Source organism: Mobula hypostoma, unplaced genomic scaffold (genome assembly GCF_963921235.1).
Source record: "Mobula hypostoma unplaced genomic scaffold, sMobHyp1.1 scaffold_183, whole genome shotgun sequence".
Taxonomy (NCBI): domain Eukaryota; kingdom Metazoa; phylum Chordata; class Chondrichthyes; order Myliobatiformes; family Myliobatidae; genus Mobula; species Mobula hypostoma.
This window is the reverse complement of record NW_026948184.1, coordinates 112,501-133,284: the sequence shown is the minus strand read 5'-3', so window position 1 is coordinate 133,284 and position 20,784 is coordinate 112,501. Positions and strand designations below refer to the sequence as shown.

The 20,784-nt window shown below is 59.2% G+C and overlaps 1 protein-coding gene across 1 annotated transcript in view; it reads right to left on the bottom strand.

Annotated features, from left to right (window-relative positions):
* Positions 1 to 232: 232 nt before the first annotated feature.
* LOC134341509 (chloride channel protein-like) overlaps positions 233 to 20,784 on the bottom strand; it is a 98,642-nt gene continuing 78,090 nt past the window's right edge. The window contains exons 8-13 of the mRNA XM_063039380.1: positions 9,162 to 9,287; positions 8,919 to 9,003; positions 6,606 to 6,707; positions 3,216 to 3,300; positions 1,507 to 1,653; positions 233 to 433 (exon numbers count right to left, since the gene is read on the bottom strand). Of these exons, the coding sequence (XP_062895450.1) occupies positions 233 to 433; positions 1,507 to 1,653; positions 3,216 to 3,300; positions 6,606 to 6,707; positions 8,919 to 9,003; positions 9,162 to 9,287 (746 nt within the window). The remainder of the gene's footprint in view (positions 434 to 1,506; positions 1,654 to 3,215; positions 3,301 to 6,605; positions 6,708 to 8,918; positions 9,004 to 9,161; positions 9,288 to 20,784) is intronic.

Here is a 20,784-nt window from a genome sequence, read left to right as displayed (position 1 = left end):
AAAGAAGTAAATCAGTTCCGCCTGCCGTATAGATTTTCTTTTAAATGTGCAAAAGCAGGAATACTATGTATTAGGAAAAGTGAGGTGGGCTCCAAAGATTCAACGTGCTTGTGGGATTCAGACGGCAGAGGGGAAGAAGCTCCCCCCCCCCCGCCTTCCTGTCTCCGCTCTCTGCCTGTCAAAGTTTGTCCGGGACGGGTGGGTGGGGGTCTCTCTGAGGGGGGGGGCTGCTTCACAGAGGCAGGGAGAGGTGCGGACGGCGTGCTGGCCCGCGTCCGCGATCGCGGGCGGAGCCCGGATGCAGCCCGGGGAGGGAGCAGGGGAGGCAGAGGGGAGGGGAGGGGAGGGAGTAACAGTACTCACCCATGTTGAAGACGGGGATGAACGCTCCGCAGGGAATGGGCATCGTGCAGGCCACGGCTGCCATCCAAAACTAGGGGAGAGGCAGCAGGAGATGTCAAACAGGGGAGCGGGGAGGGGGGAGAGACGGGAGAGGGGGAGGGTGCAGGGGGAGAGGAGGAGGGGGGAAGGGGTAGATGGGGAGGAGACGCGGAGGGGGGGAAGGGGAGAGGATTTGAGAGGGTGGGGAGAGGTGGGAGAGCTGAGAGAGGGAGAGAGGGATGAGGGACAGATGGGAGGGGAGAGAGAGACGGGAGGAGAGAGACAGAGATGGGTAATGGTAAGGCACTGAGGAGTGCAGTGAACAGAGGGATCTGGGAATACAGATACAAAATTCCCTAAAAGTGTCGTCACAGGTAGATAGGGTCGTAAAGAGAGCTTTTGGTACATTGGCCTTTATTAATCAAAGTATTGAGTATAAGAGCTGGAATGTTATGATGAGGTTGTATAAGGCATTGGTGAGGCCGAATCTGGAGTATTGTGTTCAGTTTTGGTCACCAAATTACAGGAAGGATATAAATAAGGTTGAAAGAATGCAGAGAAGGTTTACAAGGATGTTGCCAGGACTTGAGAAACTCAGTTACAGAGAAAGGTTGAATAGGTTAGGACTTTACTCCCTGGAGCGTAGAAGAATGAGGGGAGATTTGATAGAGGTATATAAAATTATGATGGGTATAGATAGAGTGAATGCAAGCAGGCTTTTTCCACTGAGGCAAGGGGAGAAAAAAACCAGAGGACATGGGTTAAGGGTGGGGGGGGAAAAGTTTAAAGGGAACATTAGGGGGGGGGGCTTCTTCACACAGAGAGTGGTGGGAGTATGGAATGAGCTGCCAGAAGAGGTGGTAAATGCGGGTTCTTTTTTAACATTTAAGAATAAATTGGACAGATACATGGATGGGAGGTTTATGGAGGGATATGGTCCGTGTGCAGGTCAGTGGGACTAGGCAGAAAATGGTTCGGCACAGCCAAGAAGGGCCGAAAGGCCTGTTTCTGTGCTGTGGTTTCTCGACGGTTTCTACGGGAGGAGAGAGATAGTGAGGGAGAGAGAGGAAGGCGGGAGGAGAGAGGGGGGGAGCACAGAGAGACAGGGGACGTGTCAATACTGACATTCATGACGACGTAGATGGCGAGGACGAGGAAGACACTGATCCGCGAGTGGAACCAGGCCGCGGAGTGGCCGAGCGCTTTCGGGTCGGTCACTTTGCTCCAGGTGTAGTTGTCGAAGAGAGAGTTGATCGTTTCCCGGGGCATCAGCTGCGGGCCAGAGACACAGAGAGAGAGGGAGTCACCCCCAACACCGTCACGTCAGAGACCCCTCCCCTCCGGCCCCACCCTGCCTCGTCAGAGAACCCAGCACACACTCTCACTCAGTCCCGGGTCAAATTCAGTGTGTCCTCCCGGAGACGGGTTAACACAATTTCCCCAGGGTACACTGGGACCGGTTTTGGACACCCAGTCACGGTCGACACACCGTGACAGTGAAATGAGCCCCTGGGGAGCGTCATGGAACAAAGGGACCCAGGGGTACAGGGACACGGTTCCCCGACAGTGGGGTCACGGGTAGACGGGGACCCCGGGGAGCGTCGTGGAACAGAGGGACCCAGGGGTACGGGGACACGGTTCCCTGAAAGTGGAGTCACGGGTAGACGGGGACCCCGGGGAGCGTCGTGGAACAGAGGGACCCAGGGGTACGGGGACACGGTTCCCTGAAAGTGGAGTCACGGGTAGACGGGGACCCCGGGGAGTGTTGTGGAACAGAGGGACCCAGGGGTACGGGGACACGGTTCCCTGAAAATGGGGTCACGGGTAGACGGGGACCCCGGGGAACGTTGTGGAACAGAGGGACCCAGGGGTACGGGGACACGGTTCCCTGAAAGTGGAGTCACGGGTAGACGGGGACCCCGGGGAGTGTTGTGGAACAGAGGGACCCAGGGGTACGGGGACACGGTTCCCTGAAAGTGGAGTCACGGGTAGACGGGGACCCCGGGGAGTGTTGTGGAACAGAGGGACCCAGGGGTACGGGGACACGGTTCCCCGAAAGTGGGGTCACGGGTAGACGGGGACCCTGGGGAGCGTCGTGGAACAGAGGGACACAGGGGTACGGGGACACGGTTCCCTGAAAGTGGAGTCACGGGTAGACGGGGACCCCGGGGAGTGTTGTGGAACAGAGGGACCTAGAGGTACGGGGACGCGGTTCCCTGAAAGTGGAGTCACGGGTAGACGGGACGGTGAGGAAGGCGTTCGACACGCTGGCCTTCATCAGTCAGGACACTAAGTACGGGAGTCGGGGGGTCACGTCCCAGTCGTACGAGACGTCGGCGAGGCCGCGCTGGGAGTACGGTGTTCGGTTTTGGTCGCCCCCGCTGTAGGAAAGATGCCGCTGAGCTGGAAAGAGTGCGGAGGGAGATTCACGAGGATGTCGCCGGGACTCGAGGGACTGAGTTACGGAGAGAGGTCGGGCAGGTTGGGACTTTATTCCTTGGAGCGTAGGGGTGACCTTACAGAGCTGTGTAAAACCACGAGGGGCACAGATAGGGTGATCGTGCACAGTCTTTTCCCCAGGGTCGGGGAATCGAGAACCAGAGGGCACAGGTTTAAGGTGAGGGGGGAAGAGAGATTTAATAGGGACCTGAGGGGGAAATTTTTCACCCAGAGGGTGGTCCGTCTAAGGAAAGAGCTGCCAGAGGAAGTGGTCGAGGCAGATTCAGACGGGGAGCGGTTGGTCGGGGAAGAGGAGAGATGAAGTCACAGAATGCACGCTGTCACAGTGTGAGACACAGAATATTTTAACCGCAGAAGCTGTGGGTCAGCCTCACCTCTGCTCCCATAAACTGTCCTGCGCCGGGAGGGAAGCTAATAGATGCAAGAATGAACGTCAAAACTGTTGGGTAAATGAGCTTCCTGAAAGGGAAACAAACATAGAGCTTAGCCAAAAGTTACCCGGACGCTGACCGGTGTCTCTCGGTCCCTCTCTCTCCGGAGGAGATCTGTACACTGACCGGTGTCACTCGGTCCCTCTCTCTCAGGGGGAGATCTGTACACTGACCGGTGTCTCTCAGTCCCTCTCTCTCAGGGGGAGATCTGTACACTGACCGGTGTCTCTGAGTCCCTCTTTATCAGTGGGAGATCTGTACACTGACCGGTGTCTCTCAGTCCCTCTCTCTCAGGGAGAGATCTGTACACTGACCGGTGTCTCTCAGTCCCTCTCTCTCAGGGGGAGATCTGTACACTGACCGGTGTCTCTGAGTCCCTCTTTATCAGTGGGAGATCTGTACACTGACCGGTGTCTCTCAGTCCCTCTCTCTCAGGGAGAGATCTGTACACTGACCGGTGTCTCTCAGTCCCTCTCTCTCAGGGAGAGATCTGTACACTGACCGGTGTCTCTCAGTCTCTCTCTCTCGGGGGGAGATCTGTACACTGACCGGTGTCTCTCAGTCCCTCTCTCTCAGGGGGAGATCTGTACATGGACCGGTGTCTCTCAGTCCCTCTCTCTCAGGGGGAGATCTGTACACTGACCGGTGTCTCTCAGTCCCTCTCTCTCAGGGGGAGATCTGTACACTGACCGGTGTCTCTCAGTCCCTCTCTCTCGGGGGGAGATCTGTACACTGACCGGTGTCTCTCAGTCCCTCTCTCTCAGGGGGAGATCTGTACACTGACCGGTGTCTCTCGGTCCCTCTCTCTCAGGGGGAGATCTGTACACTGACCGGTGTCTCTCAGTCCCTCTCTCTCAGGGGGAGATCTGTACACTGACCGGTGTCTCTCAGTCCCTCTCTCTCAGGGGGAGATCTGTACACTGACCGGTGTCTCTCAGTCCCTCTCTCTCAGGGGGAGATCTGTACACTGACCGGTGTCTCTCCATTCCTCTCTCTCAGGGGGAGATCTGTACACTGACCGGTGTCTCTCAGACCCTCTCTCTCAGGGGGAGATCTGTACACTGACCGGTGTCTCTCGGTCCCTCTCTCTCAGGGGGAGATCTGTACACTGACCGGTGTCTCTCAGTCCCTCTCTCTCAGGGGGAGATCTGCACACTGACCGGTGTCTCTCAGTCCCTCTCTCTCAGGGGGAGATCTGTACACTGACCGGTGTCTCTCAGTCCCTCTCTCTCAGGGGGAGATCTGTACACTGACCGGTGTCTCTCAGTCCCTCTCTCTCAGGGGGAGATCTGTACACTGACCGGTGTCTCTCAGTCCCTCTCTCTCAGGGGGAGATCTGGACACTGACTGGTGTCTCTCAGTCCCTCTCTCTCAGGAGGAGATCTGTACACTGACCGGTGTCTCTCAGTCCCTCTCTCTCAAGGGGAGATCTGTACACTGACCGGTGTCTCTCAGTCCCTCTCTCTCAGGGGGAGATCTGTACACTGACCGGTGTCTCTCAGTCCCTCTCTCTCAGGGGGAGATCTGTACACTGACCGGTGTCTCTCTGTCCCTCTCTCTCAGGGGGAGATCTGTACACTGACCGGTGTCTCTCAGTCCCTCTCTCTCAGGGGGAGATCTGTACACTGACCGGTGTCTCTCTGTCCCTCTCTCTCAGGGGGAGATCTGTACACTGACCGGTGTCTCTCAGTCCCTCTCTCTCAGGGGGAGATCTGTACATGGACCGGTGTCTCTCAGTCCCTCTCTCTCAGGGGGAGATCTGTACACTGACCGGTGTCTCTCAGTCCCTCTCTCTCAGGGGGAGATCTGTACACTGACCGGTGTCTCTCAGTCCCTCTCTCTCAGGGGGAGATCTGTATACTGACCGGTGTCTCTCAGTCCCTCTCTCTCAGGGGGAAATCTGTACACTGACCGGTGTCTCTCGGTCCCTCTCTCTCAGGGGGAGATCTGTACACTGACCGGTGTCTCTCAGTCCCTCTCTCTCAGGGGGAGATCTGTACACTGACCGGTGTCTCTCGGTCCCTCTCTCTCAGGGGGAGATCTGTACACTGACCGGTGTCTCTCGGTCCCTCTCTCTCAGGGGGAGATCTGTACACTGACCGGTGTCTCTCAGTCCCTCTCTCTCAGGGGGAGATCTGTACACTGACCGGTGTCTCTCAGTCCCTCTCTCTCAGGGGGAGATCTGTACACTGACCGGTGTCTCTCCATTCCTCTCTCTCAGGGGGAGATCTGTACACTGACCGGTGTCTCTCAGACCCTCTCTCTCAGGGGGAGATCTGTACACTGACCGGTGTCTCTCGGTCCCTCTCTCTCAGGGGGAGATCTGTACACTGACCGGTGTCTCTCAGTCCCTCTCTCTCAGGGGGAGATCTGCACACTGACCGGTGTCTCTCAGTCCCTCTCTCTCGGTGGGAGATCTGTACACTGACCGGTGTCTCTCAGTCCCTCTCTCTCGGGGGGAGATCTGTACACTGACCGGTGTCTCTCAGTCCCTCTCTCTCAGGGGGAGATCTGTACACTGACCGGTGTCTCTCGGTCCCTCTCTCTCAGGGGGAAATCTGTACACTGACCGGTGTCTCTCAGTCCCTCTCTCTCAGGGGGAGATCTGTACACTGACCGGTGTCTCTCAGTCCCTCTCTCTCAGGGGGAAATCTGTACACTGACCGGTGTCTCTCAGTCCCTCTCTCTCAGGGGGAGATCTGTACACTGACCGGTGTCTCTCGGTCCCTCTCTCTCAGGGGGAGATCTGTATACTGACCGGTGTCTCTCAGTCCCTCTCTCTCAGGGGGAAATCTGTACACTGACCGGTGTCTCTCGGTCCCTCTCTCTCGGGGGGAGATCTGTACACTGACCGGTGTCTCTCAGTCCCTCTCTCTCAGGGGGAGATCTGTACACTGACCGGTGTCTCTCGGTCCCTCTCTCTCAGGGGGAGATCTGTACACTGACCGGTGTCTCTCAGTCCCTCTCTCTCAGGGAGATCTGTACACTGACCGGTGTCTCTCAGTCCCTCTCTCTCAGGGGGAGATCTGTACACTGACCGGTGTCTCTCAGTCCCTCTCTCTCAGGGGGAGATCTGTACACTGACCGGTGTCTCTCAGTCCCTCTCTCTCAGGGGGAGATCTGGACACTGACTGGTGTCTCTCAGTCCCTCTCTCTCAAGGGGAGATCTGTACACTGACCGGTGTCTCTCAGTCCCTCTCTCTCAGGGGGAGATCTGTACACTGACCGGTGTCTCTCAGTCCCTCTCTCTCGGTGGGAGATCTGTACACTGACCGGTGTCTCTCAGTCCCTCTCTCTCGGTGGGAGACCCCAAATCCCGATCCTCGGACTCACTGTTTCATCAGGATCCGGGTCAGGACGTTCCGTTTCTTCAAGAAGATGACAAACAGCCGGTTCAGGTAGACGAAGGCCGCCCCCAGGAATCCGCACGCGATGCTGTGTTTTGCGGGGAGGGAGAGGGCGGGAGCAACATCTGATTCAGTCAGTGAGGGGCCGACTCTTCCCCTCCACTCCCTCGACCGCTGCTCCCCACCCATGACCCGACCCCTGTCCCAGTGCTAATCCAGTGATTTGTCCCTCTCCCAATGTTCAAGTGGTGACCGGACCCCTTCATGATAACCCTCCCTCACCCTTCCGAATTCCAGCGAGTGCAGACCCAGAGCCATCAAACGTTCCTCGTACGATAACCCTTTCATTCCCGGAATCATCCTTGTGAACCTCCTCTGGACCCTCTCCAATTGCAGAACATCTTATCTAAGACGAGGGGCCCAAAACTGTTCACAACAGTCAAGGTGAGGCCTCACCAGTGCCTTATAAAACCTCAACATCACATCCCTGCTCTTGTATTCTAGTCCTCTTGAAATGAATGCTAACATTGAATTTGCCTTCCTCACCACCAACTCTACCGGCAAGTTAACCTTCAGGGTGTTCTGGACAAGGACTCCCCAGTCCCTCTGCATCTTAGATTCCTGGATTTTCTCCCCGTTTAGAAAATAGTCCGCACGTTTATTTCTACTTCCAAAGTGCACGACCGTGCATTTTCCAATATTGTATTTCATTTGCCACTTTCTTGCCCGTTCTCCCAATCTGTCTGAGTCGTTCTGCATCCTTCCCGTTTCCTCAACACGACCTGCCCCTCCACCAGTCTTCATATCATCTGCAAACTCGGCAACAAAGACATCTATTCCATCGTCTAAATCATTGATAAACTTAGAAAGAAGTGGTCCCAACACCGACCCCTGTGGAACACCACCAGTCACTGGCAGCCAACCAGAAAAGGATCCTTTTATTCCCACTCGCTCCGTCTTACCAATCAGCCAATGCTCTAACTACGTACGTAACTTTCCTGTAATACCATGGGCTCTGAACTTGGTAAGTAGCCTCATGTGTGGTACCTTGTCAAAGGCCTTCTGAAAGTCCAAATATACAACATCCCCTGCATCCCCTTTATCTCTCCTACTTGTAATCTCCTCAAAGAATTCCAGCAGGTTCGTCAGGCAGGATTTTCCCTGAAGGAAACCATACTGACTTTGTCCTATCTTGTCCATGAGACAAAGGAGCAGAAGTCGGCCATTCGGCCCATCGAGTCTGCTCCGCCATTTTATCATGAGCTGATCCATTCTCCCATTTAGTCCCACTGCCCCGCCTTCTCACCATAACCTTTGATGCCCTGGCTACTCAGATACCTATCAATCTCTGCCTTAAATACACCCAATGACTTGGCCTCCACGGCAACAAATTCCATAGATTCACCACCCTCTGACTAAAAAAATTTCTTCGCATTTCTGTTCTGAATGGGCGCCCTTCAATCCTTAAGTCATGCCCTCTTGGACTAGACTCCCCCATCATGGGAAACAACTTTGCCACATCCACTCTGTCCATGCCTTTTAACATTCGAAATGTTTCTATGAGGTCTCCCCTCATTCTTCCAAACTCCAAGGGATACAGTCCAAGAGCGGACAAACGTTCCTCATATGTTAACCCTCTAATTCCCCGGAATCATTCTAGTGAATCTTCTCTGTATTCTCTCCAACGTCAGCACATCCTTTCTTAAATAAGGAGACCAAAACTGCCCACAGTACTCCAAGTGAGGTCTCACCAGCGCCTTATAGAGCCTCAACATCACATCCCTGCTCCTATACTCTATTCCTCTAGAAATGAATGCCAACATTGCATTCGCCTTCTTCACCACCGACTCAACCGGGAAGTTAACTTTGGGGGGGAATCCCGCACGGGGGCTCCCAAGTCCCTTTGCCCCTCTGTTTTCAGAAGGGTTCAGCCCTGGCTATGGGGGAAGGGAGAGAGGGGAGCCAGCCGGAGATGGGGGAGGGAGAGGAGGGAGACTCCCGCTCCCCGGACTGGGGGGAATGGGAGAGCACCTGTTCCCCAGACACCGTGAGCCCCCCTCTCCCGGTCTCCCACATAGTGGGACTTCCGTTCCCCCGGACCGGGTGACTTCTCGCTCCCGGGACTGCAGGAAACCCCGTTCCTGACTGCGGAGCATCCCGTTCCTGACGGGGCGGGTGGGGGTTGCCGATGTCTTCCCAGCCGCTGAGGTCAGGCCCCCCTCCCCAGACCCCCAGAGCAGCCTCGTTCCACACCCCCCCCGCTCCCCCTTCGCCCGGATTTCCCCCCGAACCCACTCACCCCACGATGGCGAAGGCCGGCAGCTCCTGCAGGTCAAAGGGGTGGTCCCCGCGGAAGTTGGTCTTGAAGAGGGCGGTGATGGTGGCTGAGGGGGGGGAGGGGTGGAGAGGTCAGTGCGATCCCACGCGGGAGACGGGGAGAGGAGAGATGGCGAGGTCACCGGGGGTGGAGAGGGGACGGGGGGGAATCTGCCGGAGAGGGTGGGGCGAGGGGGGAAGGTGCCGGCCGGGCGCAGACACGTACCCGCGTCTTTGATCCAGACAGAGAGGACGCGGAAGATGAAGGCGCTGAAGGTGCCCCCGAGGAACCCGCGCCAGTAGTTCCGCACGGCAAAGTAGGTGCAGGTCACCTCGATGCTGAACAGCACCCCTGGGTGGGGGAGAGAGGGTGGGGGGGTGAGAGGGGAGAGAGGGGGAGAGAGGGGGGGAGAGAGGGGGAAGGAGAGGGGGGAGAGAGAGGGGAGAGAGAGGGAGGGAGAGGGGGGAAGGAGAGGGGGGAGAGAGAGGGGAGATGGGGAAGGGGGAGAGAGAGGGGGGAGAGAGGGGGAGAGAGAGGGGAGAGAGAGGGAGGGAGAGAGGGGGAAGGAGAGGGGGAGGGAGAGACGGGGAGAGAGAGAGGGGGGAGATGGGGGAGGGGGGAGAGAGGGGGAAGGAGAGGGGGAGAGAGAGGGGAGAGAGAGGGAGGGAGAGAGGGGGAAGGAGAGGGGGGAGGGAGAGACGGGGAGAGAGAGAGGGGGGAGATGGGGGAGGGGGAGAGAGGGGGAAGGAGAGGGGGAGAGAGAGGGGAGAGAGAGGGAGGGAGAGAGGGGGAAGGAGAGGGGGGAGGGAGAGACGGGGAGAGAGAGAGGGGGGAGATGGGGGAGGGGGGAGAGAGGGGGAGGGAGAGGGGGGGAGAGGGGGAGAGAGAGAGAGGGGGAGAGAGGGGGAGACAGGGGGAGAGAGAGGGGGAGAGAGGGGGGAGATGGGGAAGGGGGAGAGAGGGGGAGAGAGGGGGGAGAGAGGGGGGGAGAGGGGGAGAGAGGGGGAGAGAGGGGGGAGAGTGAGAGAGAGGGGGGAGAGAGGGGGGAGGGAGAGACGGGGAGAGAGAGAGGGGGGAGATGGGGGAGGGGGAGAGAGGGGGAGGGAGAAGGAGGGGAGAGAGAGGGGGAGAGAGAGGGGAGAGAGAGGGGAGAGAGGGGTTAGGAGAGGGGGAGGAGAGGGGGGAGAGAGAGGGGAGAGAGGGGAGAGCGGGGAGAGAGGGGGAGGGGGGAGAGAGGAGAGAGGGGGAGGGGAGAGAGGGGGGGGAGGGGGAGAGGGGGAGAGAGGGGGAGGGAGAGACGGGGAGAGAGCTAAGGGGGAGAGAGGGGAGAGGGGAGAGAGGGGGAGGGAGAGAGGGAGAGAGGGGGAGGGAGAGAGGGAGAGAGGGGGGAGATGGGTAAGGGGGGAGAGAGGGGGAGAGAGAGGGGGGAGAGAGGGGGGGAGAGGGGGAGAGAGGGGGAGAGAGAGGGGGGAGAGTGGGGGAGAGGGGGGAGAGAGGGGAGAGAGAGAGGGGGAGGGGAGAGAGAGGGTGAGGGGGGAGAGAGGGGAGAGGGGGGGAGAGGGGGAGAGAGAGGGAGAGAGGGGGGAGAGAGAGGGTGAGTGGGGGGAGAGAGAGGGTGAGGGGGGAGAGAGAGGGTGAGGGGGGAGAGAGGGGAGGGGAGGAGAGAGGGGAGAGAGAGAGGGGGAGGGGAGAGAGAGGGTGAGGGGGGAGAGAGGGGAGAGGGGGGAGAGAGGGAGGAGAGAGAGGGTGAGGGGGGAGAGAGGGGAGAGGGGGGGAGAGAGGGGAGAGGGGGAGAGGGGGAGAGAGAGGGTGAGGGGGGAGAGAGGGGGAGAGAGGGAGGAGAGAGGGGAGAGAGAGAGGGGGAGGGGAGAGAGAGGGTGAGGGGGAGAGAGGGCTGGAGAGGGGGGAGAGAGGGGGAGGGAGGGAGGGAGAGAGGGGGAGAGAGAGGGAGGGAGAGACGGGGAGAGAGAGAGGGGGGAGATGGGGGAGGGGGGAGAGAGGGGGAGAGAGAGGGAGGGAGAGACGGGGAGAGAGAGAGGGGGAGGGGAGAGAGAGGGGGAGGGGAGAGAGAGGGTGAGGGGGGAGAGAGGGGAGGGGAGGAGAGAGGGGAGAGAGAGAGGGGGAGGGGAGAGAGAGGGTGAGGGGGGAGAGAGGGAGGAGAGAGAGGGTGAGGGGGGAGAGAGGGGAGAGGGGGGGAGAGAGGGGAGAGGGGGGAGAGGGGGGAGAGAGAGGGTGAGGGGGGAGAGAGGGGAGAGGGGGGGAGAGAGGGGGGAGAGAGGGAGGAGAGAGGGGAGAGAGAGAGGGGGAGGGGAGAGAGAGGGTGAGGGGGCGAGAGGGGGGGAGAGGGGGGGAGAGCGGGGAGAGAGGGGGAGAGAGAGGGAGGGAGAGACGGGGAGAGAGGGGAGAGAGAGAGGGGGAGGGGAGAGAGAGGGTGAGGGGGAGAGAGAGGGAGGGAGGGAGGGAGAGAGGGGAGAGAGGGAGAGAGAGGGGAGAGAGGGGGAGGGAGGGAGGGAGAGAGGGGGAGAGAGAGGGAGGGAGAGACGGGGAGAGAGAGAGGGGGGAGGGGGGAGAGAGGGGGGAGAGAGGGAGGAGAGAGGGGAGAGAGAGAGGGGGAGGGGAGAGAGAGGGTGAGGGGGAGAGAGGGGGGGAGAGAGGGGGAGAGAGGGGGGGAGAGGGGGAGAGAGAGGGGGGAGATGGGGGAGGGGGGAGAGAGGGGAGGGAGAGAGGGAGGGAGAGACGGGGAGAGAGAGAGGGGGGAGATGGGGGAGAGGGGAGATGGGGGAGAGAGAGAGAGAGAGAGAGGGGGAGAGAGGGGGGGGAGAGAGAGAGAGAGAGGGGGGGAGAGAGGGAGGGAGAGAGGGGGGAGAGGGGGGGAGAGGGGGGGAGAGAGGGGGAGGGAGGGAGGGAGAGAGGGGGAGAGAGAGGGAGGGAGAGACGGGGAGAGAGAGAGGGGGGAGATGGGGGAGGGGGGAGAGAGGGGGAGAGAGAGGGAGGGAGAGACGGGGAGAGAGAGAGGGGGGAGATGGGGGAGAGGGGAGATGGGGGAGGGAGAAGGAGGGGGAAGGAGAGGGGGGAGGGAGAGACGGGGAGAGAGAGAGGGGGGAGATGGGGGAGGGGGGAGAGAGGGGGAGGGAGAAGGAGGGGAGAGAGAGGGAGGGAGAGAGGGGGAAGGAGAGGGGGGAGGGAGAGACGGGGAGAGAGAGAGGGGGGAGATGGGGGAGGGGGGAGAGAGGGGGAGGGAGAAGGAGGGGAGAGAGAGGGGAGAGAGAGGGGGAGAGAGGGGGAGATGGGGGAGGGGGGAGAGAGGGGGAGGGAGAGACGGGGAGAGAGAGAGGGGGGAGATGGGGGAGGGGGAGAGAGGGGGAGAGAGAGGGAGGGAGAGACGGGGAGAGAGAGAGGGGGGAGATGGGGGAGAGGGGAGATGGGGGAGGGAGAAGGAGGGGGAAGGAGAGGGGGGAGGGAGAGACGGGGAGAGAGAGAGGGGGGAGATGGGGGAGGGGGGAGAGAGGGGGAGGGAGAGAGGGAGAGAGGGGGAGGGAGAGGGGGAAGGAGAGGGGGGAGGGAGAGACGGGGAGAGAGGGGGAGGGAGAGAGGGGGAAGGAGAGGGGGGAGGGAGAGACGGGGAGAGAGAGAGGGGGGAGATGGGGGAGGGGGGAGAGAGGGGGAGGGAGAAGGAGGGGAGAGAGAGGGAGGGAGAGAGGGGGAAGGAGAGGGGGGAGGGAGAGACGGGGAGAGAGAGAGGGGGGAGATGGGGGAGGGGGGAGAGAGGGGGAGGGAGAAGGAGGGGAGAGAGAGGGGAGAGAGAGGGGGAGAGAGGGGGGAGATGGGGGAGGGGGGAGAGAGGGGGAGGGAGAGACGGGGAGAGAGAGAGGGGGGAGATGGGGGAGGGGGGAGAGAGGGGGAGAGAGAGGGAGGGAGAGACGGGGAGAGAGAGAGGGGGGAGATGGGGGAGAGGGGAGATGGGGGAGGGAGAAGGAGGGGGAAGGAGAGGGGGGAGGGAGAGACGGGGAGAGAGAGAGGGGGGAGATGGGGGAGGGGGGAGAGAGGGGGAGGGAGAGAGGGAGAGAGGGGGAGGGAGAGGGGGAAGGAGAGGGGGGAGGGAGAGACGGGGAGAGAGGGGGAGGGAGAGAGGGGGAAGGAGAGGGGGGAGGGAGAGACGGGGAGAGAGAGAGGGGGGAGATGGGGGAGGGGGGAGAGAGGGGGAGGGAGAAGGAGGGGAGAGAGAGGGGAGAGAGAGGGGGAGAGAGGGGTTAGGAGAGGGGGGAGAGAGGGGGGGAGAGAGGGGGGAGAGAGGGGAGAGAGGGGGAGGGAGAGGGGGGAGGGAGAGACGGGGAGAGAGAGAGGGGGGAGATGGGGGAGGGGGGAGAGAGGGGGAGGGAGAAGGAGGGAGAGAGGGGGAGGAGAGGGGGGAGAGAGGGGGGGAGAGAGGGGGGAGAGAGGGGAGAGAGGGGGAGGGAGAGAGGGAGGGAGAGAGGGAGGGAGGGAGAGAGGGAGGGAGAGAGGGAGGGAGAGAGGGAGAGAGGGAGGGAAAGAGATAGGGGAGAGAGGGAGGGAGAGAGGGGGAGGGAGAAGGAGGGGAGAGAGAGGGGAGAGAGAGGGGGAGAGAGGGGTTAGGAGAGGGGGGAGAGAGGGGGGGAGAGAGGGAGGGAGAGAGGGGAGAGAGGGGGAGAGAGAGAGAGGGGGAGAGAGGGGGAGACAGGGGGAGAGAGGGGGAGGGGGGAGAGAGGGGGAGGGGGGAGAGAGGGGAGAGAGGGGGAGGGGGAGAGAGGGGAGAGGGGGAGAGGGGGAGAGAGGGTGAGGGGGAGAGAGGGGAGAGAGAGAGGGGGAGGGGAGAGAGAGGGTGGGGGGGAGAGAGGGGAGAGGGGGGGAGAGAGGGGGGAGAGAGAGGGGGAGGGGAGAGAGAGGGTGAGGGGGGAGAGAGGGGAGGGGGGGGAGAGAGGGGGGAGAGAGGGAGGAGAGAGGGGAGAGAGAGAGGGGGAGGGGAGAGAGAGGGTGAGGGGGGAGAGAGGGGGGAGAGGGGGGAGAGAGGGGGAGAGAGAGGGTGAGGGGGGAGAGAGGGGAGAGGGGGGGAGATGGGGGAGGGGGAGAGAGGGGGAGAGAGAGGGGGAGAGAGAGGGAGAGAGAGGGAGAGAGGGGTTAGGAGAGGGGGAGGAGAGGGGGAGAGAGAGGGGAGAGAGGGGAGAGCGGGGAGAGAGGGGGAGGGGGGAGAGAGGAGAGAGGGGGGAGAGAGAGGGGGAGGGGAGAGAGGGGGGGAGGGGGAGAGGGGGAGAGAGGGGGGAGGGAGAGACGGGGAGAGAGAGAGGGGGGAGATGGGGGAGGGGGGAGAGAGGGGGAGGGAGAGAGGGAGAGAGGGGGAGGGAGAGAGGGAGAGAGGGGGGAGATGGGTAAGGGGGGAGAGAGGGGGAGAGAGAGGGGGAGAGAGGGGGGAGAGGGGGAGAGAGGGGGGAGAGTGGGGGAGAGGGGGAGAGAGGGGAGAGAGAGAGGGGGAGGGGAGAGAGAGGGTGAGGGGGGAGAGAGGGGAGAGAGAGAGGGGGAGGGGAGAGAGAGGGTGAGGGGGGAGAGAGGGGAGAGAGAGAGGGGGAGGGGAGAGAGAGGGTGAGGGGGGAGAGAGGGGAGAGGGGGAGAGAGGGGGAGAGAGGGGGAGAGAGGGGGAGAGAGAGGGGGAGGGGAGTGAGAGGGTGAGGGGGGAGAGAGGGGAGGGGGGAGAGAGGGGGGAGAGAGGGAGGAGAGAGGGGGAGGGGAGAGAGAGGGTGAGGGGGGAGAGAGGGGGGAGGGGGAGAGAGGGGGAGAGAGGGGGAGAGAGGGGGGAGAGAGAGGGGGAGAGAGGGGGGAGAGTGGGGGAGAGGGGGAGAGAGGGGAGAGAGAGAGGGGGAGGGGAGAGAGAGGGTGAGGGGGGAGAGAGGGGAGAGGGGGAGAGAGGGGGAGAGAGGGGGAGAGAGGGGGAGAGAGAGGGGGAGGGGAGTGAGAGGGTGAGGGGGGAGAGAGGGGAGGGGGGAGAGAGGGGGAGAGAGGGAGGAGAGAGGGGGAGAGAGGGGGGAGAGTGGGGGAGAGGGGGAGAGAGGGGAGAGAGAGAGGGGGAGGGAGAGAGGGAGAGAGGGGGGAGATGGGGAAGGGGGGAGAGAGAGGGGAGACAGGGGGAGAAAGAGGGGGAGAGTGGGAGGGAGAGAGGGGGAAGGAGAGGGGAGAGGGAGAGACGGGGAGAGAGAGAGGGGGCAGATGGGGAGGGGGGAGAGAGGGGGAGGGAGATGGGAGAGAGAGGGAAGAGAGGGAAGGGGAGGGAGAGGGATGGAGGAGAGGGGGAGAGAGAGGGAGAGAGCGAGGGAGAGAGGGAAGGGGAGGGGAGAGGGGCGAGGGAGAGGGAGGGAGGAGAGGGGGAGAGAGCGATGGGGAGAGAGAGGGAAGAGAGGGAAGGGGAGGGGTGAGGGAGGGAGGAGAGGGGGAGAGAGATATGGGGAGAGAGAGGGAAGAGAGGGAAAGGGAGGGGTGAGGGAGGGAGGAGAGGAGGGGAAAGAGAGAGGGGAGGGGGGTAGGTGGTGGAGAGAGGGGTGAGTGGGGGGAGAGAGAGACACTGTTACGGGTTCTGCCATTAACTGTGTCGCGTCCCTCTACATTTGACAGCCCCCCACCCCTCCACAACTGGCCGTGTTAAACTGCACCCGCCCTGCCTCTGCCCAGATCCGCACCCCGACGTGCCCCTTGGTGATCTCCTCCACGCCCCCCCACAACCACCCAGACCCCGGCGTCAGCGGCAGACCAGCCCCGCCGTCTGCCCTCTGACACACCCGTCCCGGTCTGACGTTCCGCAATGCGCGCCCCTCCCCTTCACATCGGCGTCTGCGCCGAAACCCGCTTGCTGAAATTCGGCAGCCCCCCACGCCCCTGCCCCCGTGACGCAGGGTAACGGTCTCCCCGTGACGGCGAGGGCTTCGTCCGGGCGCCCCAGTTCCTTGCCGCGGTCGGCGTGACGGAGAGCGCTCGGTAAACGACACACGCGCACGCAAACGCAAAAACACCGCCTTGCCATGGGGCTGGGTGTCCCCGCGGTATGTTCCCGTAGCGGGTCCCAAACCGGCCTGGTGCGTCCGGTTGGCTTTCCGGTGACTCTCCCGCCACGCAGGGCGGAGGAGCGGGGGATCGTGAGGCCCGAGTCCGCAGGTTGACTCTGTAGTTAAGAAGGCAGACGGTGCGTTGGCCTTCATCAACCGTGGGATTGATTTTAAGAGCCAAGAGGTAATGTTGCAGCTATACAGGACCCTGGTCAGACCCCACTTGGAGTACTGAGCTCAGTTCTGGTCGCCTCACTACAGGAAAGATGTGGAAACCATAGAAAGGGTGCAGAGGGATGACTTGCAGCAGATTGAAGAGCTTGAGAATGCAGATATTAAGAAAGAGGATGTGCTGGTGTTTTTGGAAAGCATCAAGTTGGATAAGTCACCGGGACTGGACGGGAAGTACCCCAGGCTACTGTGGGAGGCGAGGGAGGAGATTGCTGAGCCTCTGGCGATGATCTTTGCATCATCAATGAGGACGGGAGAGGTTCCAGAGGACTGGAGGGTTGCAGATGTTGTTCCTTCATTCAAGAAAGGGAGTAGAGATAGCCCAGGAAATTATAGACCAGTGAGACTTACGTCAGTGGTTGGCAAGTTAATGGAGAAGATCCTGAGAGGCAGGATATATGAAAATTTGGAGAGGCATAATATGATTAGGAATAGTCAGCATGGCTTTGTCAAGGGCAAGTCGTGCCTTACAAGCCTGATTGAATTTTTTGAGGATCTGACTAAACACATTGATGAAGGGAGAACAGTAGATGTAGTGTATATGGATTTCAGCAAGGCATTTGATAAGGTACCCCATGCAAGGCTTATTGAGAAAGTAAGGAGGCATGGGATCCAAGGGGACATTGCTTTGTGGATCCAGAACTGGCTTGCCCACAGAGGGCAAAGAGTGGTTGTAGACGGGTCATATTCTGCATGGAGGTCGGTGACCAGTGGTGTGCCTCAGGGATCTGTTCTGGGACCCTTACTCTGCATGATTTTTATAAATGACCTGGATGAGGAAGTGGAGGGATGGGTTAGTAAATTTGCTGATGACACAAAGGTTGGGGGTGTTGTGGATAGTGTGGAGGGCTGTCAGAGGTTACAACGGGACATTGATAGGATGCAAAACTGGGCTGAGAAGTGGCAGATGGAGTTCAACCCAGATAAGTGTGAGGTGGTTCATTTTGGTAGGTCAAATATGATGACAGAATATATCATTAATGGTGAGACTCTTGACAGTGTGGAGGATCAGAGGGATCTTGGGGTCCGAGTCCATAGGACGCTCAAAGCTGCTGTGCAGGTTGACTCTGTGGTTAAGAAGGCATACGGTGTATTGGCCCTCATCAACCGTGGGATTGAGTTTAGGAGCCGAGAGGTAATGTTGCAGCTATATAGGACCCTGGTCAGACCCCACTTGGAGTACTGTGCTCAGTTCTGGTCACCTCACTACAGGAAGGATGTGGAAACCATAGAAAGGGTGCAGAGGAGATTTACAAGGATGTTGCCTGGATTGGGGAACATGCCTTATGAGAACAGGTTGAGTGAACTCGGCCTTTTCTCCTTGGAGCGACGGAGGATGAGAGGTGACCTGATAGAGGTGTATAAGATGATGAGAGGCATTGATCGTGTGGATAGTCAGAGGCTTTTTCCCCAGGGCTGAAATGGCTAGCACGGGAGGGCACAGTTTTAAGGTGCTGGGGAGTAGGTACAGAGGAGATGTCAGGGGTAAGTTTTTTACTCAGAGAGTGGTGAGTGCGTGGAATGGGCTGCCAGCGACGGTGGTGGAGGGGGATACGATAGGGTCTTTTCAGAGACTTTTGTATAGGTACATGGAGCTCAGAAAAATAGAGGGCTTTGGGTAACCCTAGTAATTTCTAAGGTAGGGACGTGTTCGGCACAGCTCTGTGGGCCGAAGGGCCTGTATTGTGCTGTAGGATTTCTGTCTCTGCAGGCCCAGAGCCATCAAACGCTCCTCATACGACAAGCCGTTCGATCCCGGAATCATTTCGTGAACCTCCTTTGAACCCTCTCCAGTTTCAGCACGTCCTTTCTCAGATAAGGGGCCCAAAACCGCTCACAATACTCCAAGGTGAGGCCCCACAGGTGCTCTATAAAGCCTCAGTATCACATCTCTGCTTTTACATTCTCGTCCTCTCGAAATGGATGCGAATGTGGCATCTGCCTCCCTCACCGCCGACTCGACCTGCAAGTTAACCCTTAGAGTTTGCAAAACCGTTTCTGAGATGGAATTTTCAGCTCATTTTGTACATGATTGAAATCCATCGTGGGGCGCATCAAATCCTGATCTGTGGCGCCTTAAATTAACTTTGCGGGTAATTTCAGATGCTACGCCCTGGTGCTTAATAAACGGGGCTAGTTTCGGACCGCACGTCCCCCAATTTACATCCGCTCTTTACTTCACCCCTCCCTCCTCTCCCGGTTTCACCACCATCTTGTGCTCCTTCCTCCTCTCCCCCCCAGCCTTCTTACGCTGACTTGACGGATGGAATGCAGCGTTGGCCAGTGTCTGACAACGCACTTCGGTAAAAGGAACAATAGTGCGGACCGTCACCTAAATGGGGAGGAGGTCCAGGCTTCAGACGGGCTTGGGAGTCCTCGTGCAAGACTCCCAGAAGGTTAATTTCCTCAACGTCAGCAAGGTGAAGGAATTGGTGGTTGACTTCAGGAGTAGCAGAACTCACGACCCCATTTACATCGGTGGTGCGCAAGTGGAGCAGGTCAAAAGCTTTAAGTTCCTTGGGGTTGAGGCTCTATAAGGCGCTGGTGAGACCTCACTTGGAGTACTGTGGGCAGTTTTGGTCTCCTTATTTAAGAAAGGATGTGCTGATGTTGGAGAGGGTACAGAGAAGATTCACTGGAATGATTCCAGGAATGAGAGGGTTAACATATGAGGAACATTTGTCCGCTCTTGGACTGTATCCTTTGGAGTTCAGAAGAATGAGGGGAGACCTTATAGAAACATTTCGAATGTTGAAAGGCATGGACAGAGTGGATGTGGCAAAGTTGTTTCCCATGATGGGGGAGTTTAGTACGAGAGGGCATGACTTAAGGATTGAAGGGCGCCATTCAGAACAGAAATGCGAAGAAATTTTTTTAGCTAGAGGGTGGTGAATCTATGGAATTTGTTGCCACGGGCGGCAGTGGAGGCCAAGTCATTGGGTGTATTTAAGGCAGAGATTGATAGGTATCTGAGGAGCCAGGGCATCAAAGGTTATGGTGAGAAGGCGGGAGAGTGGGACTAAATGGGAGAATGGATCAGCTCATGATAAAATGGCGGAGCAGACTCGATGGGCCGAATGGCCGACTTCTACTCCTTTGTCTTATGGTCTTATGGGTCAGTATCACAAGTGACCTGACTTGGTCCAACCAAGCAGAGTCCACTGCCAAGAAGGCCCACCAGCGCCTTTACTTCCTGAGAAAACTAAAGAAATTTGGCCTTTCCCCTAAAACCCTCACTAATTTTTATAGACGCACCGTAGAAAGCAATCTTCTAGGGTGCATCACAACCTGGTATGGAAGTTGTCCTGTCCAAGACCGGAAGAAGCTGCAGAAGATCGTGAACACGGCCCAGCACATCACACAAACCAATCTTCCGTCCGTGGACTCACTTTACACCGCACGCTGTCGGAGCAGTGCTGCCAGGATAATCAAGGACACGACCCACCCAGCCAGCACACTTTTCGTCCCTCTTCCCTCCGGGAGAAGGCTCAGGAGCTTGAAGACTCGTACGGCCAGATTTGGGAACAGCTTCTTTCCAACTGTGATAAGACTGCTGAACGGATCCTGACCCGGATCTGGGCCGTACCCTCCAAATATCCGGACCTGTCTCTCGGTTTTTTTGCACTACCTGACTTTCCCTTTTCTATTTATGATTTATAATTTAAATGTTTAATATTTACTAATTTTAACTATTTTTAATATCTTTAATATTTGTAATCCAGGGAGCGGGAAGTGCAGAATCAAATATCGCTGTGATGATTGTATGTTCTAGTATCAATTGTTTGGCGAGTATAAAGTATAAAGCCTCCTATCCCTGAAAATTCCCGCACCGTGGCCTGAAATATCCCGGAGTCTGGAACTCCCTCTTGGTCCTGAAATCTGCCCCAGTTTGCACACCTCCCTGATACAACCTCATCCTAGGTTTTAAGTCGCCTCCATCCCCAAAAACTCCTTCAGTGTATAACATCCTCTCTGTCCCTGGAAGCTTCGTATATGCGCACGGTCTTTCTACCCCTGAAGAATTCCCACAAATCCCACCCACCTCCGTCCCCGGACAGTAAACTTCACCTCCCGCCCGCTGCAGGAATTTCTCCACGCGAACGGACTCATACACGGGAACGTGGGGGCAAGGAATATTCTCCTGGGAGAGAACCTCACCGCCAAGCTCTGTGGCCTCCACGTCCCCTTCAAGATACAGACCACCGGGACGCCCCCCGCAGACCGGGGCGCCCCCCAGAAGTGGCAATCCCCAGAGAGCCTCATGAAGCAGACCCTCACCGGCAAGACCGACGTGTAAGGGTGTAGGGGAGTGAGGGGGTGACGGAGACGGGGAGGGGTGCAGGGGAGGGAGGGGGTGACGGAGACGGGGAGGGGTGTAGGGGAGGGAGGGGGTGTCGGAGACGGGGAGGGGTGTAGGGGAGGGAGGGGGTGACGGAGATGGGGAGGAGTGTAGGGGAGAGAGGGGGTGACGGAGATGGGGAGGGGTGCAGGGGAGGGAGGGGTGCAGGGGAGGGAGGGGGTGACGGAGACGGGGAGGGGTGTAGGGGAGGGAGGAGTTGATGGAGACGGGG